General features: G+C 38.2%; 1 protein-coding gene across 5 annotated transcripts in view; it reads right to left on the minus strand.

The window, feature by feature from the left end:
- Positions 1-16,940, minus strand: part of LOC117400573 (arf-GAP with GTPase, ANK repeat and PH domain-containing protein 3-like) — a 215,215-nt gene that overhangs the window by 9,845 nt on the left and 188,430 nt on the right. For all 5 annotated transcript variants that reach the window (XM_034000726.3, XM_034000725.3, XM_034000727.3 and 2 more), the window contains 3 exons: positions 14,014-14,168; positions 13,264-13,354; positions 12,477-12,699 (listed from right to left, as the gene is read on the minus strand). In XM_034000726.3, the coding sequence (XP_033856617.1) occupies positions 12,477-12,699; positions 13,264-13,354; positions 14,014-14,168 (469 nt within the window). The remainder of the gene's footprint in view (positions 1-12,476; positions 12,700-13,263; positions 13,355-14,013; positions 14,169-16,940) is intronic.

Raw genomic sequence — 16,940 nt, forward strand, 5'->3', positions numbered from 1 at the left:
AACAAAGGTCCACAAAAGTACCTTGAAATGAGCATATTGGAGAGAATGGCTGTGCCAAATAGTTTTAAGTGGGGGAGGGAAGGGGTGCACTGGGACAATACCGAAACGCAGGGAACAATTAACTGCAGGAATTGTGAGCTTCTGAAATCTCCTGGACGCTGTCACTTGAAAGGGGACACAAAAGGAAGTGAAATGGTAATCCCCTGCCTTTGTTTTAAATATAAAAGAAAACTAAACAGTGAGGAGTTTTCAGTAACAGTGAGAAAACTGAAACTCAAAGCTGATATTTCCCTTCGACCTCTCCGAGACAGGAAAAGCAGGGCTGAATAAACGGCAGTTTAGCATGTCAAAGCAAAAAAGGAGAAGGGGGTGGGGGGGGAGGGAAGCAAGGAGGAAGAAATGTACCTTCACCACAGGGAAGAACAGAGGGAGTGGGACAATATTCAGGAAATCAAACAGATGACCCCCCCCCCCCCCCGCCCCCCCCATCATGCTCTAAACGCACATGCTTCAGCGGAACCCTGGGGTTGCTAAGGGGACTGCGGAGAGTGAGGGCCGACGGTTTTATTTATTTATTTGTTTTTTACTCCAACAAGTATGTATCAGGGTTTAAAGCACCTTCCGTTTCAGACGGCTGTGTCTTGTCAGAATGTCCCTTGTGGTGGATAAAATACTGGAAACTGATTTTTCGCTTTTCTTTAAAACTAAAAATGACTCAATAACCCATCTGTTTTCAACCAATTTTGTGAAATGCAGAAGTCTGGCTATTTGGTGCAACATGTTGTAAATTATTGTATGATACAGGTTAACTTCAACAGCTTCAAGCAATTGTTAGCATTCATAGTGAGGTGCATTTCCAACAGCAGCAGAATATTTGCCTCGTATAAACCCAGAAAACAGAAATTGATTATTTGTAAAAAAAAAAAAAAGTTTACTTCGTGGACTTGATTTGATTTATTTTTAAACATGGGCAGATAAATTACTGGCAAATTTTACCTAAAATAAACTTAATATATCAAGGCCTTGCTGCTAAGACATGCAGTTCTGTCTCTTGGATAAATACAATGTGTACAGTACAATTAGAAAATTGCTCTTTTCTAAATACATGTTTAAAGCTCTGTTTGCAGTACAAATGTAATCAATGTGGCAAATGGTAGCATTGTATTCCAAATTCACCCTTCCAACCCTGAAGAGCAAAGAAACACTCAAAAAAAGAGGAACAAACACAAGTAATTAGTCAGGCTGAAAGACAACAGGAAATCCGTTTTTACTGGGGAATGAAAGAGTAAGCGGCAGGGACTGAGCAGTCTACCTCTCCTATTGCAAAGGCCCCTCCTCCTCCCCCTCCTCCAGTTAATATACAAGGGGGGCAGGATGGTCCCAGTCAGGGGGAAAACCTGCATCCTTGCCCCAAACAACAACAGAGGCCCTCCTAAACAGCCAGGGATTCTCCACTGCCTGTCCCCCTCACAGTTTAATGGGTTTAATGGCTACACAACAGACACATCAAACAGTGCCTAAAGAACACAGAGACCAGGGGTACTCTCCCAAACAAAACTCCCAGCAGGAGGAAGCTTCCACACTGGGGAAGGTGTTCCTGTGGCCTAGTTTAGCTCACAAACAGAGAAAGAGAGTGAGACAGAGAAAAATAAGGTCAATTTCAAACAGTGGGGACTCCAGGCTACAAAGGTTGCTAGGGGCTGGGTATGAAACAATTTAAAACCACAACCTCTAACAGTAATGTGTTTGTTGTATCATTTATACTTTTTAGCATGTGCAAGATATTTAATTTCCACTTTGAAAAAAAAAAAAAAGAAAAAGAAGAAAAAGAAAAACAAGTCAACACAATGCAAGGAGTTGTAAAGTGGCAATGCTATACACCCTCCTCCCCTCATTTTATGTTATCTATAAATTATTAGGCCATTTGGCGTTTGAAAAGGGAGGCTCAATTGAAGTTCTTAAGATGCCATCTCTAGTTAAAAAAACAAAAGTACTCTGTGAAGACCCTCTAAAGAATTAGTTCTACGAAAAGAGAATGGCTTAGTGATGCATCGCACAGCTCAATTTGTGGTGGTTCGCTACAGTTGTTACTGCGCATCTTTCACAGATCATCCTACATACGTAAAATGACAAATTTGAAAAGTTCAAATGGGTTTTATTTTTTATTTATTTTCTGTTTAATACAGGTCTTCTATACAGCATGTGAGATTTTAATGTGTGTCATGGGATATTACTTTTTTTTTTTCTTAAAAAGACATGGTGACCCTCTTATTTTAGTTTACTTTGTACGGTAATGTAAATGAAATATTCCCAAAATGAAGATATTTCCATGGATATAATAAACCTTACCTACCATCTTACTGACTTTTATGCTTGAACAATTGCTGTCAAAAAAATACCAAAAAATGCATTCCTGGTACTTGGTTTAGAAAAGCATTTTCTAGCAGGTGCTGCTAAAAATAATGATTTTAAAACTGTACTTTTTTTTTATTTTTACTAAACATTTTTAACCATACTGTAAACGTTCTTGTGTTTTAGTCTTTTCTTAATGAGGATTGACAACCTATGTAGGCATTACCCTGCAATTACAACTACTTCTGGCTAATCTACAAAGGGATTTATAAGGACAGGACTAATCCTTTCCCCCCTCTATACCACTGTAGCAGTAGCAAGTGTCATTTCAGTGTTCTGAATTCAACTTTTGTTTTGAAGAAAGAGCTGTATTAAATACATAGCATCCACACTAATTAAAAGGGAGTATTACTGTATGTACACTGTTCTTATTCATCAGCGTTGAGCCCAGTTGAAATACTGCCTGTGTGCGGCTGCTTTAACTTATGAACCGAGGGGTGTCGCTCAGTTGTGGCGTGCCAGATTAGATGCTGTAATTAAATGTGAGGAACAGATTCAATTAGCAGACACTGGCGACATTCAACACAATTGGTGCAGGGGCTGAGGAGGTGTGACACCGTTTGGAAAACACAGGGATGCTGAGAAATAATCATGCAACACACATCTGCACAGTAAGATTAATAAAAGGAGTGTGTTTACTGTAAGTGATCCTTTAAACAGAGATGGCAGGTCTCTTGTCTCCTTGCTCCCCAAATGGGTTGTAGCATCCCCTGAGGAACTCCACAATTAATTTTTTTTTTTCAATCTGTTTACGGCAATGGTATTTCTCAGGAAGCACCTTACTTCAAATATCTGGAAAATCGCCCATTAAATATTTAGAAATGATAGGAATTCATATATCTAGTATTTTTGATCTGCCTATTTCTGCATATATTTTATTTAATTGCCAAGTAGTATTTATCTACAATCATGTATTAACCTACCTATCTGCCAGTCCAAAAAGAAAATAAATTAAAGCATGCCATTATAAAAAATTTTAATTTATATTTGTCCAGTGTGTTGTCACACTTTTTGTGTTCAGACAGCACTGTCTATACTGGTCACAAACTACTGTCATAAATTACAGGTCCAAACAGATGCAAAGGTACCAAATATGTAAGCAAAACCCCCCAGAGCTGGTCTTGAGCTTATATAACTCGAAATTAAATGAAATTGAATGGGGAACACCAGTTTAAGAATAGATTTCAGGCCACGTCTTTGTATTGGGAGTTTAATATTGATAACTGGCCACCAGAAGTTCTGGAATTCTGTGGTGAGGGAGGAGCTTCACTTTCTTTGACGAAAGGTACAATTGGGTTAAACTAGCTTCCTGCATGTCCTTAAGCCATCCTCAAACAGAAAGCAAAGGCATCAGTCATTTTGTTTCCCTTCCCCAGGCTTCAGTTTTACACTTTCTATAATTAAACAATGAAAATACCTCATGTGTTATAGCATTGGAAAATCCATTCAATTTACTTTAATTGGCAAGCAATTATCTCCACAAGCCTCTATTGCCAGCGTATGGGTACTATTTATCCCAACAGAACAGCAGCTGCTCAATTCAGAAAGACATCAGTAAAAAAATAAAACAGAAATAAGATTTTTTAAAAAACGCAGAAGTCATGAGACAACAGGTCGTTGCCCAGCGCACAGTGATGTTCCAAAGCAAACAAATAAAATGTTAAACCTAACAGGAAATGCTATGAAATGAAATGGTTTATGGCAATTAAAGCAATAACTCAAGTCTACTGTCTCTGTACCCAAGAAACCTAAAGAATGCATACAGCAATATGGCAGTAACATAAGGTCAGAGGTCAAGGTCTCTAACCAATTTGGCATGGAGGGTTTTTACAGTATAACCCTGAAAATATGAAGTCTAGTTCAAATTATGAAACAAGAGTTGGCTAATAAGGGTACACAGTAAAAAAAAAAAAAAAAGCACTGAAGCTCTTTATGGGTAGAATAATGGATTTTAAAAACCTTAGTTAATACATCTTTAAATTCCTTTTGACATTTCAGTAATCCTAAGTGACTGTTATTCCTGCAAACAACACCACCACTCAGTAAAGACCAAGACAAGAGGAGAAGAAAAAAAAAAAAAGAGAGAATTTATTGTGACATTAATACTGTTGTCAGTGTCACCCTGATAAAGCATTTATGTTTGTGTGCTAGCTCTCTTGCTGACCCACCTTATCTGCCGTCATTAACCCTTTGTGACAGCTCTCCTCCCTCCCACACTCTTAGCTGTTCAACAAAGGCCTTGACAATATTGCACAGACAGTCTGACGAGGAATACACACAGAGACTGGCCTCCAGTCAGTGTAAAGGCCTGTTCGCAATGGAACACAACTACCCCTATACTTAGATGGGAGTAAATACACAGTCATGGCACAATTTCAGAGTGAAAAAATACTGCCGCAACAAAAATATCACTCTGTGATGAGAAAGAGACCCTTTATAGGTGTTACTGTTATGAAAATATAGCCATATGACTATATAAATTGCCCTGCTTTTTTACCACTACATTAAGTCAGCTTAAGAACTGTTCTATATGGCAAAAAAACAAAATATAAAAATCAATTGATAAACGTTTTAGCGATCGCCTCACTTGGATTAGAATAAAATAGTGAAAGCTGACCACGTACTATGCGGTATACACAGAAACATTGTACCAATCATCCTTTATTAGACTTCTGAGCTGCTGCCAGCTGCCGGCAATTGTATTTGGTAAACGACAAGTTAAGGTCATAAAATATTGGAACCGCCGTGACTTTAAATGGCCAACCACCGCCAGATTTTTCTCAACTCCGCAAACATTTTAGCTGACCCCGACAGAGTTACTACTGGTTGCTAGGGAGATTGCCTCTTGTCAGGTTATGTTAACATTCTATTGGCTGGCCTTTTCTTATGCGCAACTGTACCTTCACTTAGCAGCATACTAGACAAACCAAAAAATAAATAAAATGAATACATTTACTAACAATTACACCTTTACTGTGGAAGACTTTTTGTGGCACCAAAGAAAGTAGTTTTTTTAATTTTTTTTAAATGCAGAAATGCAAGTGAGCAGAGCGGCAAGTTCCGGCGGCATGCTGCGTTTATGGGTCCAATTACTATATAATCAGCAGATATTACTAGAGGTATGGATACAGTTTACTAAAATTCAAAGATTTTGAATATATTATATATCTATATATATATATATATATATATATATATATATATATATATATATATATATATATATATATCTATATATATATATATATATCTATATATATATATATCTATATATATATATATATATATAATTTGAATACAGCCCAATATGCAACTGACAAGTCTGTGTATGAGCATCATCATCTATCTTAAATCAAACTGTACTCACCTACTCACGGCTGATTTACATGGATGGCCATCAGGGTCAAAAACGCATACCTAGTACACAGTACTCATCTGGACCAATCAGGATACATAAAATACGACGCATTCTAAATAGTGTGAATGTTACGCATTTTCTACATAGTGGCTGGTCATTTTACAGTAGTACCTTCGTGGTGGCTGGTCATTTTACAGGCATGCAGCGTAATTACAAGAGTAGCCAATCACCTTCGGGATAATGTTTTTTTTTTTTTTTTTTGTTTATTTCAGACATGAAACAGGCTTAAAAGAAAAAATCAAGAATTAAACCCGGAACACACTGCCCGAGGCGACTGTCGCAACTCAATGGAGGCCTGATATATATATATATATATATATATCAGGCCATTTCGGACTACATCCTTCTTCAGCTTGATTTTTTTTTTTTTTTTTTTTTTTAAATCAAGTATTCATATTTACCTACATTACCTTTTTCTTTGATTATATATATATACACACACACACACACACACAGTACATATATGCCGATATCTTTTGAAAACAAGACAGCCCCATAAGCATTGTACTTTTTAACTATTAGACGAAATATTTATAGAATACAACCGTGATTAATTTATTAGCGTTTAAATAATTATACCAAATCATATTTTTATTTACAGTGTTTCTATCGGCTAGCGATAAAATAGCGAATTATTATTTTATTCAAATTGGTGGGGCAGTGCCCCAACGCCCCTTATACACCAGCAGAGCCTGAGTATAGTACAGTGCAAGCCAACGGGCAGCACTGTATTGTAGTTATTGAAACCAGTGACCAGTGAGCAGAAAGTAGACTTAAGAATGTCTTAGCCTGGCACTCTGACTATGAAGAGCAGTTTTGACAAAGACCAAAAAAGCAAGATCAGTGACTTTTTTAAACCAGCTCTCTCTACCTCTGAACAATGCTGCTTATGTGCAGTATATATTTTGATTGTTGTTGGGACATTATATTATATTTGTATTATTGTATTTTTTGAGTTTTCAATTAATAACGCAGGGATTTCCCAAACAGTAAACTCAATTTTGGCTAATCCGTGTTTTTCACTAATTCAGTCCCAATCTGCACAGATTAACGGGGGTCTACTGTATCTCCAATTTACCAAAATGGAAGCATTTCAGAAAATATAAATCCATCAAGCCTTAAAGCAATTATATATGAGAGCCCCTGAGTGGAAATGAAGCAGTTAGCGACTGTGTGTTGGTACCATCGTGATTTATTTTTATTGCCACTTAGCACCGCAAGGTAAGAGAACAGCAAATTATTTCTGAAACAAAGTGGAGGTCTTCATCAGACCTATTACCTATATGGCCCCTGGCAGGGCGGGCGGCTGTGTGGTGACAGTGAAGACTCGGAAGATGAGGGATAGCCGTCCACACTGCTGCCTGATCTGGCTTGCTCCAGGATAGCACAGAAATGAAGGAGAAAGGGAGATAGAGTACAGCCAGCAGGAGGGGGGTGGAGGTGGCAAAGGAGCGATATTGTGAGTCAGAAATCTTCTCCCCAATGCCACACTTATAGTCTTGCCAGGCAATTAGAGCTGTCTTACTAAACATAACAACAAACATGATCATTAAAACAGCAACTCTCTTCAATCCACTGACCCATGCAGAGCCATTAGCACTATTTCTCATTCTAACACAATCTCAATGGAGCTTGAGATATACATCTATTTATAACTCCTCAGCTAAACCCTAAATTCCTCTAACCACAAACCCTGAAATGCTTGTTCTGTAAATATCCAAATTTTTTTGCATTAATATAATGGACATGTACAACAAGTGTTTTTCTTTACAGTATAAGTATATACTAGTTAATATTTAGCTAAATAAAGACTGACATCTAACACACAAAATCAAAACCAACAGTACTTCAACACTTAAATAAACATGTTACTTTTTCTCCACTGTAGTCTTGTTCTGATATGCCAACATTACATGTGTGTTTTTATGTTCAACTGCCTTTTGTAGCAGCATGTTGGCAATAAAAACCCCTGTCATTTGGCTAAAACAGTCATCCATGTACAACAATTAGGATATGCTAAGCCCACAAACTTTAATCTTATGAATGTACATTAACATAAAACAATGTGTCATTATTATTATACTGGTTAACTTTGCTTTAAGGCCAGATCAGTATAAAAGACCACACTGCAATTAAGGACACATTTCAGAACGGTTTTCCCCAACTTTTTTCCCCCCACATTACAAAGCAATGCATGGCTTTGCACACACTTCTTCATTCTAACAGTGGTATTGGAAAACTGCAACATTTAAAATGTACGTGTATACTGTAAGCTCAAATTAAATCAATGGACTATTACCTCAATTATCCTTGCACTGCACATGTATTACTGTATTATTCATTGTGGTTAACATCTATATTTGACATGCATGTATTCAGGCGATAATATTTCATCATTTACTATTACAATACCTAGCATATTACGTTTAGGCTTCATAGATTTATGAATACATATCAATACAAATAATAATGTTCGAGGGAAGTATGGTTCATCATGGAACACAATAGCACTCTGAGAGGTCTACCCAAAGTATAATGGCTACTGAATTTCCATTTAAACTGCAGTGCAAAACACTGTATTCAGTTTAACCAGGATTTATACCTCATTTCTACATCGATCAAATCATGTCACGTTGTGTTGGTTTTCATTTTGTTTAAAAATTTAGAGTGACCAATTATTATTTTCTATTTATTTTCCCCCAATTTGAAACATTCAATTATGTTTTTTCTCCTCACCGCAGCAATTCCTCCAGCACAGATGTTCTGAGGGCATGTGTGCGTCCTCCGATCTCACAAGCGTAAAGTCAGAATCGCTTTTATGCCGAGCAATCCAGAGCAGAAGTTGAAGTTTCAATTTAAGCCCTATGCCTCTTGCGTGTTGCTTTCTACACTGTATCGCTGTACTAGGATAGCGGTTTCTGCACAAGCATAATATATAAGAAACATGAGATATAATATAAGAAAATAATAATTTAAAAAGTGCATTTTATGTTTTATTTGTAAGTAGCAGATGGGGAATACTCCCACACCATGGGGCAGGACAGCTAAATATTCAACAGTCTCATTAAATATGAAGCAGCCAGCTGTATGGTCTCGGAGGAGACTCCAATTCTTTTGCACCATTTAGGGCACATCTCTGGTCTAAATGATGCTCCTGCACTAATGTGCCTGGGAATGAGAGTAATCGACCCTGTTACAGTAATGTATCAGTGACAGAGGAAGGCAGGTCCAAGGGCACAGCCCCCGGGGTCAGCTTTAACACAATAATTGTCTCGTTAATTACAACGGAGGCGTTGGATCAAACTGTCACTCAGGTGCTTCATCCAGCTGCTATCTGTCACCCCAAAAAACAATCAGGAGCCATGTGATGGGATCCATTCTTTTATTAATAGCCTGACTCACTGACAGGCCTGGCTGAAATACCCGGTCATCTCCACAATAGCTGCCATATGCCTACCTTAGTGCACAGTTTGTAGGAAACTCCATTCTGAGCTGTTGGTCTCGTCTGGAACTACAATCATATGTCTTTAGCTGTATGGAAACTCTTTAAAAAAAATGGCTTTTATATGGAATTGTAATATTTAAGCCAGTCATTGGCCTTTACTGGTGCAGGTACACAGAATTAGTTGTAACAAATCAATAACATTAGAATATGTCATGACACAAAAAGGCTGACGGTTAACTTAGCCATTTTCTTTAACTTAGTATTTACTTTAGTTTTAACCTGATATGGGAACTGTCCTAATTTACTGTTTTAGTCAATTTTCAGTTTTTAAAGCACAGGAGAGGCATTGTGTTGCACCAGAGGGTTTTATGGTGTGTTAAAAAAAAAAAAGTCAAAAAAAGAGAGTTACTGCAGATGGTGGCCTAAATATTGACGCTGACTTTATATTTATGCTGGTGGTCACAATGAAGGGTAAAAAGACAGGAATGTAGACATGCAACAGTAATTACAATCATGTTTCCTGTTTCCGTGTTATTTTAATTTATGCACTGATACGTGTGTGCATGAGCATTGCACAAATTCAATTAATTTGTGCTGTATTGTATAGCTCCAACATACAATACAGCACATGCACAAAAACCTATTTACATTCACTGTTTCTTTAAGAAAGTTTTTTGAAAAAAGAGAACCTTATTTGCTCTCTAAACCAATGTGCCATATAGTTGCTTTCATGTCTTTTTTATATAGATCATTTGTTAAGTAATAATCCTAGGTTATTTTGTATGGGCCACTCATTATGCACAATATGCACTGAAATTCACACTGAAAGAGCAATTAGCTGGGAATGACTGTCATTCCAAACTGGTCCCCGAGAGGAACTTTGTCAGAGGAATATTGCGCGAGTTCTCTTCTGAGACACCATTCACACTTGCGATTTAAGCCGGCCCAGGTCCTCCTTTTCTCATATATGAACGCTCCAAAAAAGAAAAGGCAGCCCAGGGCTGGCCTGGATTTAGCCCAACGTTCCTATGCGGCTCAGGGCCTGCAATTGCAGGACCAGCCTTTGCATATATATCAACGCAAAGCAGACTTAAGAACGCCTTTTCGTATCATCTGACCAATTTGGTTACGTAGCTCCCATGCACGTGAAAGGTAAATAGAAAGGTGAATGCTCTGCTAGCCAAGACGACAGTGGATCAATACTGAATGGTAATTATTTCTACAACAACTTTAATTGTTTCTTTTACATAATATGAGCTGCAGTGCATTCATAATTATGCTTAATTTGTCATAATTACCTTTTCTTCCTGTTATTTAGTAACTAAGCAATAAATTTAAAAACTGCAGGATTGTGGATCTCAATAATGATCAATAATGGTGCTGGCGACTTGGCATATTCAGCCACCATTGTTTATTTTGCACACAACGATATACATAGCTACAGAAGTGCGCGTCTTTACATTACAATGCCGATTACAAAAAATAATAAAGCAATTCTCCACATTTTAGGCCTGCTTTTCAGTCACATATGTGAAAGGGCAAAGGCGCCTTAAACTGCAAATGTGAACGGGGTTGCAGACCAAAATATGTGGCGGCCCTGGGCCAGCCCAATAGTGTGAATGGGGTTAAAGTCTTGTTGAATCATCCTCTCCCCTGCTAACGTTCTTGATACTCAGACACTTCAGAAAATGAATCTTTAAACTTAACATGGCACACTACATCAAAAAGATATCTGCAGAAATTGAGGCACAGTGTAAACCACTGTATATCGGTTTTGAGAGTTACTGGTTGTAATCATTTCTTCCAGTCCACCTAGACTGTCGGTTGCTGCTGTGTAACTAACCTATTTCAGTCTCCTAACCAAATTTGAATACAAGTCAAACTGGAGTCTGGTTAAATTCCAATTAGGCCTCATTTCAAAATACTCAATTACACAAGCCCAATAAAAATGGAGAAACAGGGTGTTTGATTTTAGTGTGTCCCTAAATGTACGCATATCAATAAAACAGGTAAATAAACAACCAACCAGTGTAACTGTAATGATCTAGCTAGGCATTCTGTACCAAAATGGAAGAGGAGCATGACTTCAGAAAAGGGGGTTGAGTCATCAATCACTCAGTGCATTCTGTGCACTGTGCTTAATCATAAGCCAGGGGGGGGGGGGGGGGTCGGGGGGTAATTTATGTAAGCTGTGCTTAAGCTCAGGAAAACAAAACAAATTGTAAACTGACAGTCACCTAGGTATCTGCCAGTAAGTAAGTATTTGATTTATTTATATAATAAGCCATTTGAAGAAAGAGAAGCTTATCTTTGCAGGCTTGTTAAAATTGATTGTACATCGAGATGAAGGAGGAAAGACGGCTCCGTCCTATAAATGAATAAAAGTGGAGAATCCCAACAGCGGCTTGTTTCACAAGAAAAAAAACCCTGCGGATGAAGTAATCTACGAGCACTACTGGGGTTGTTTAACAGTGAGAATTCAGCTCCATTGATTGCTGTCAGGAAAGAGTTATAATCCCTGCCTGTTAGTTTTAAGAGCTACGAACAGAAAGGAAGAAAAAATAAATACATACAATGGTAGTAGTTAGAGAATGAGAGACTACACGGTATTCACACAGACAGGGACCAACCGCTTTACCATTAAAATGGTCATGTTTCTTTTTACGTGGCACTGTAACTCTTATAGGAATGCTAGTGGCTTTCCAGATATTTTTATACTGCTGCCAGCACACTGTAGATTCACCCTCTGTGCCGCAGTTATTTGAATACCACCTAACTGCCACTATATTGAGAAGATTATATATGTAGCAGGCTTTTCCCAATAGGGAACATTACTGTTAATGTCATTAGCTGGCATGTTGTTTCGTGTTTTTAGTTGTATCTAAATCACAAAATAATTTTTAATTAAATTTAAACTCTTGTCAAACTGTATACAGTACAATTAAATAAAAAAATACCCAACTGCCTAGTTTACACAGCAACACACAACTGGTTTTGTTTTTGAGACTCCAATGTATACAAATTACAAAATAAACCTGGAAAGATGAATTAAGGATTACCTTTGAGGCAAATGCATTTGTAACATTGCTAATAACATGATAATGTATTAATGTGCAACTTAGGAAGCAAAAGCAGTTGGAACTGCTACTGGACAGTCTGAGGTTGGAAGCGCTAGACTGAAGTGGTGTCCTGGAGCCATACCTGGAGCTGTCTGAAGTGGGTTTGGTGTAGCCCTCAACCAAGGCCTCCCAGACACTGTTCGCCAAGGCGTTGCCGATAGCCATCATCACCATGCTGAGCTCCACTGGCCAGTCGTCCAAGTCCAGAGAGCGCACACGTGACAGGTGCGTGCCAAGGTTCCGGTGGATTCCAGAACATTCGATACAGATCAGGGCACCGAGGTTCAAACTGGCCCAGTCTGGGTCTGTTTAGGACAAAAAGAGACTCTCAGGAATATTGCCAAATCATTGAAATAAGCAGTATCAGTACAACCCTCACACATCTCCTGGCTTTGGTCTTAAAGTAGGTAGGGTTGTCAGTAACTTTGTCCCTATACCCCAAAAGCTAGATGGGAATTTACTCACTTAGTCATTACTCACCATGACCAAACAGAGAACCACCGTTTTATACCAGGGCTTACTCTGTTTGGTCATGGTGAGTAATGACTAAGTGAGTAAAGACTAAATCATAAAGTCTGTTGCTATAGTTTTTCCATCAGAGCATCTCACTGGGTTAAGGTTCGGGAGTAAGAGCAAAAAGATCTTAGTGACTTGTGCTGAAACTCTGGCGGAATGGAAAGTCACCTAGAGCACCAATTCCAAGTGACAAATTCCGGGTGTAAATCCAGCTCAGGTCACAAGAAGACCTTGAACAGAATGGCAGGGGGTGTCCTGGAGATGACTGACAGTTGGCAGGGTAATTTTGATAAATACAATATTAGTTAGAGACAAAACGAATTACAAACCAGGATTCTCCATTCTCTACTTACTAGGCCCTTCACAGTCCACACAGAAGCTGTTCCCTCTTACGTTACGGATTGACTGGATGGCGTGTGCATCACTCTGACTACCCAACCGGGACTGAAATAAAAATGATATGAGTTTTTTTTCATTAGAAAGTAAATCGCAGGTAACCAGGGAAGAGGATGGGGGTGGAGGGAGGAGGGACAGAGAGAAGGCAGCTTCCATATGATTTAAAAGAATATTAAAATGAAACTCTTTCCCCACTTCCTGACACTGTCCATGTTCTTATCCCGACGCCTGTCGTCTTTAATAACAAGCTCACACGCTGCAGTGCACCTGTCTGCAGTGGGAAATAATGGTGAACGTCAGGAGATTGAAATGAGAATCCCTTCAGGTTTTTACTGTGCTTAATTTTTTAGCATAGCGTTTAGACTTGATAAAAATTGCAGCATTGACAAGCACTGGAGTATGCTGGGCAGAGCTGGTGGTTTTCTGTTTTTTAGCTGGTTGTACTGTTTCAGGTGGCTTGGTGCTGGCTGAGGAGCTGGTTAAACGGGTTCAAGAAAAATAAAAAAAAAACTGGTTTATTACAAATCTTTTTACAGTAAAGTTCTAAACTCATCTATCTGTTTTCTACACTCCCAAATGAATATTTGTTGTGAAGTAGTAACCTCCATTTGACGTATTTTTTAAAATATTAGTACCACCTTTAACATGGTAGGGAGAACCCTGCTAAAACCTCCTGAACTTGGGTACAGTGCAGTTTAGATCCTCACCTTGTTTTTGCTGCTCTCACATGACTGTAAACTGGCAAAGATCTGGCTCTCAATAGCCTGAACCCAAGACTCCCTCTCATCATAGGTGGATGCCTCGAAATGCCACATCTGACCAGTCAGCGACACAATATTGAACTCAAATGACTCCTCTTGCTCTGGAGAGGAAAGAGTTAAATTTCGGTCAAACCCTTGCCTGTGGTTAAAGCACATGGTACTGAGATCAGGGATGACAGAAAAGACTGATATAATTTCATAAAGTGATGAAAGTGAGTTGTACTCTATGAAAATCTGAATGTCAAATACAATAATTTCTTCAGTTGCAGTTTTTTATGGGCAGGATAAAATTTGGAGGCGAAACAGAAATACTATATTAAATCATACCAAATCATATGTATTATACAATAAAAAATCAAAGTCTGAATTCAACTCTGAACATCCATCACTGAGAAAAATGTTCTCTCTTCTCTTACTTTTCATAAGCAGTCATTTTAGCCTTACCACCCATGCACCGTTCATAAAAGCACATTTTCTTCTGCGGCATACAAGCAAATTGCATGCAGAACATAACACATGTTATGTCAGTGTCCCTTCAATTGGTAATGTCATTATGACCCAAACTTGCATATTAGCCAAGTAATTGCTTTTGCTTGTTGATCTCCAATATAAATTATTATTAACCAAGCTTTTTGAAGGTTTTAGTTTTAGTCGTCAAATTACTGCTGCTTTTACTGAGTCAGATAAAGATCTCTTTTTATTAGCAACTACAAGTAGTTGCCCCAGCAAATTAGTTAAATAAGCACAGCCTGAGTAGAATGAATAATAAAAACCTTTATGTATCAGCACACGCTTGATCTCATACCAAAATGATTTGTAATTACCTAAATTAGGGCTATGCAAATAACATCCTCATTTACATAACGTTACAGTTTCACAGAGCCTCGGGAGCTGCAGATCTTTAACAGGATTACAAGAAAAGCTGACTGGCATATGTAGAAATGGCACAAAGATCTGAAGTTGCACCTACACTTGACATTCCATATGCTGCCCAGCTACATCCGATTCAGACAGTTGAAAATGTAACAACTGTGCAGGTATGCTCAACCAAGGCCATGGTATGCCAGTCTCCAAATTAAATATTTAAAATATTTTATTTTTATTTTATTTTTTTACGTACAGTAATTGAGGATTAGACTGTGCTGTGGATGTAATTTAAGTACTATACTTATCTTGGCAAAACAGTGTAAAACAGTGCATAAAGTGTTTTAAAAAAAAAAAAAAGTTACAATTTGGTTTAGGGTTCAGGTGGTGCTTTGAATCCCCATTGCAAGCCTGACACAATCCTTAGAGATTGCCTTTAATTGTTCTTAAATCCAGCAGAGAAACACAGCTGAAACAATGGGACTGGAAAGATCCCTGGGGGGTGAACCAAGGGACAGCTCCCATGGTCTTTTCATGAAATAATCATTCCTCACCACTTGTTCTTTTTGAGGTTCTATTGGATGACAAGTACATGTAAATGTGACTTTAATGCTTCAACTTCATGCATTGGAACAGAACTTTGCCTTTGGGCAGAAAACTATAATCTAATTAGATCAAAAGCATCTACTATTAATGGATTTATCAGCAATAATTTATTTTGGGACACAATAAATATACAGCTTAGACCCTCAAGATGTAAATACAATATGTGGGGTTAAACAAGAAATTAAATTGTTAGTATTAAAAAAATGCTCCTAGTGGTTGCCTTGAAAGCCTGGTTTTGCCAAGTATTTCTATTTTCTAGGGATGGGTTTCCAGCCTCCTCACAGGGATCTTTCTCTTGCCTGGATTTATTGAGAGGAGGGACTGTGGCACAGCAATAAAGGAACGTGCCCATAGTCACACCGCATGTCTGATTGTTTCACTGCCACAAGAATCGTGGAAGCTCAATGGATTTTTTGTCCCGGGATCTGTTTTAGAATCTGTGGCTGAGCTCATGGCTCCTCAACTCTCACCAGCGGTGCAATATTTTCACAAAAGAAAAAACACACTCATGTATATTGGACTTTGATAGTCCAGCAATCTGATTGGTCACACAGCTATGCTCAGAGTACAACATCCCCCCCCCCCCCCCTCCCCCAGATGAACTTTTTTTTTTTTCCCAAAAAAATTGTACAGCTAATCACATTTGTGTTACATGAGTCACAAGGTATCATCTATCTAGTCAATTTCTGGTTTGCAAAACCATTAGGAGGGTATTGTCATGTCCAGGTGGCACACAATGTATTCAGTCGTACCAATAGGCTCTGCTAGGCACAGGCCTATTCACTATCCATGCAAGACCACAGGCCGTGACACATTCAAAGAGGAATACCATGATTACAGCCTTGTGGAAGGCTTAAAGGACTGCCAAGCGCCACCGTCTCAACAGAGCACAATATTATGTTTCAGGAAAAACCGCCAAAGCGTCATTAATCTCAGTAAATAACAAAAGGAGACCCGAGCTTGGATATCTGATCAGTCATGGTAACAATCCATGAAGAAACAGGTTTATTGATCTGAAACTGTTGCACATACAGTTCAAGACACTGAAAAAACAAACAAAAACAACAAAACGTTATTTATGGTATTATGTGCATGCTTGGAACATAGATGAATATCCATAGTGCTTTTTCATTATAGTGTGTTATGCAGTACACAGGTATATCTCAGGATCCCAGACAGGTGCTTTTATGTTTAATAAGAAAAAATCATATGAATGGAACAAAGATCCAACCTAAACCCTTAAAAGTTGTTTTCCAAGCAGTCTACTATATAAATGATTAATATGTTTGGTGTTTATAGGGTTAAAGGAAATTCCAAGGGATTCAATTAGAATTATCTTAAAATGAGAGCATTATTATAATTTGGGGGGGGGGGCAGCTTCATTCTAATTCCAGTCCTCAGTG

Source organism: Acipenser ruthenus, chromosome 4, assembly GCF_902713425.1.
Source record: "Acipenser ruthenus chromosome 4, fAciRut3.2 maternal haplotype, whole genome shotgun sequence".
NCBI classification, from domain to species: Eukaryota; Metazoa; Chordata; class Actinopteri; order Acipenseriformes; family Acipenseridae; genus Acipenser; species Acipenser ruthenus.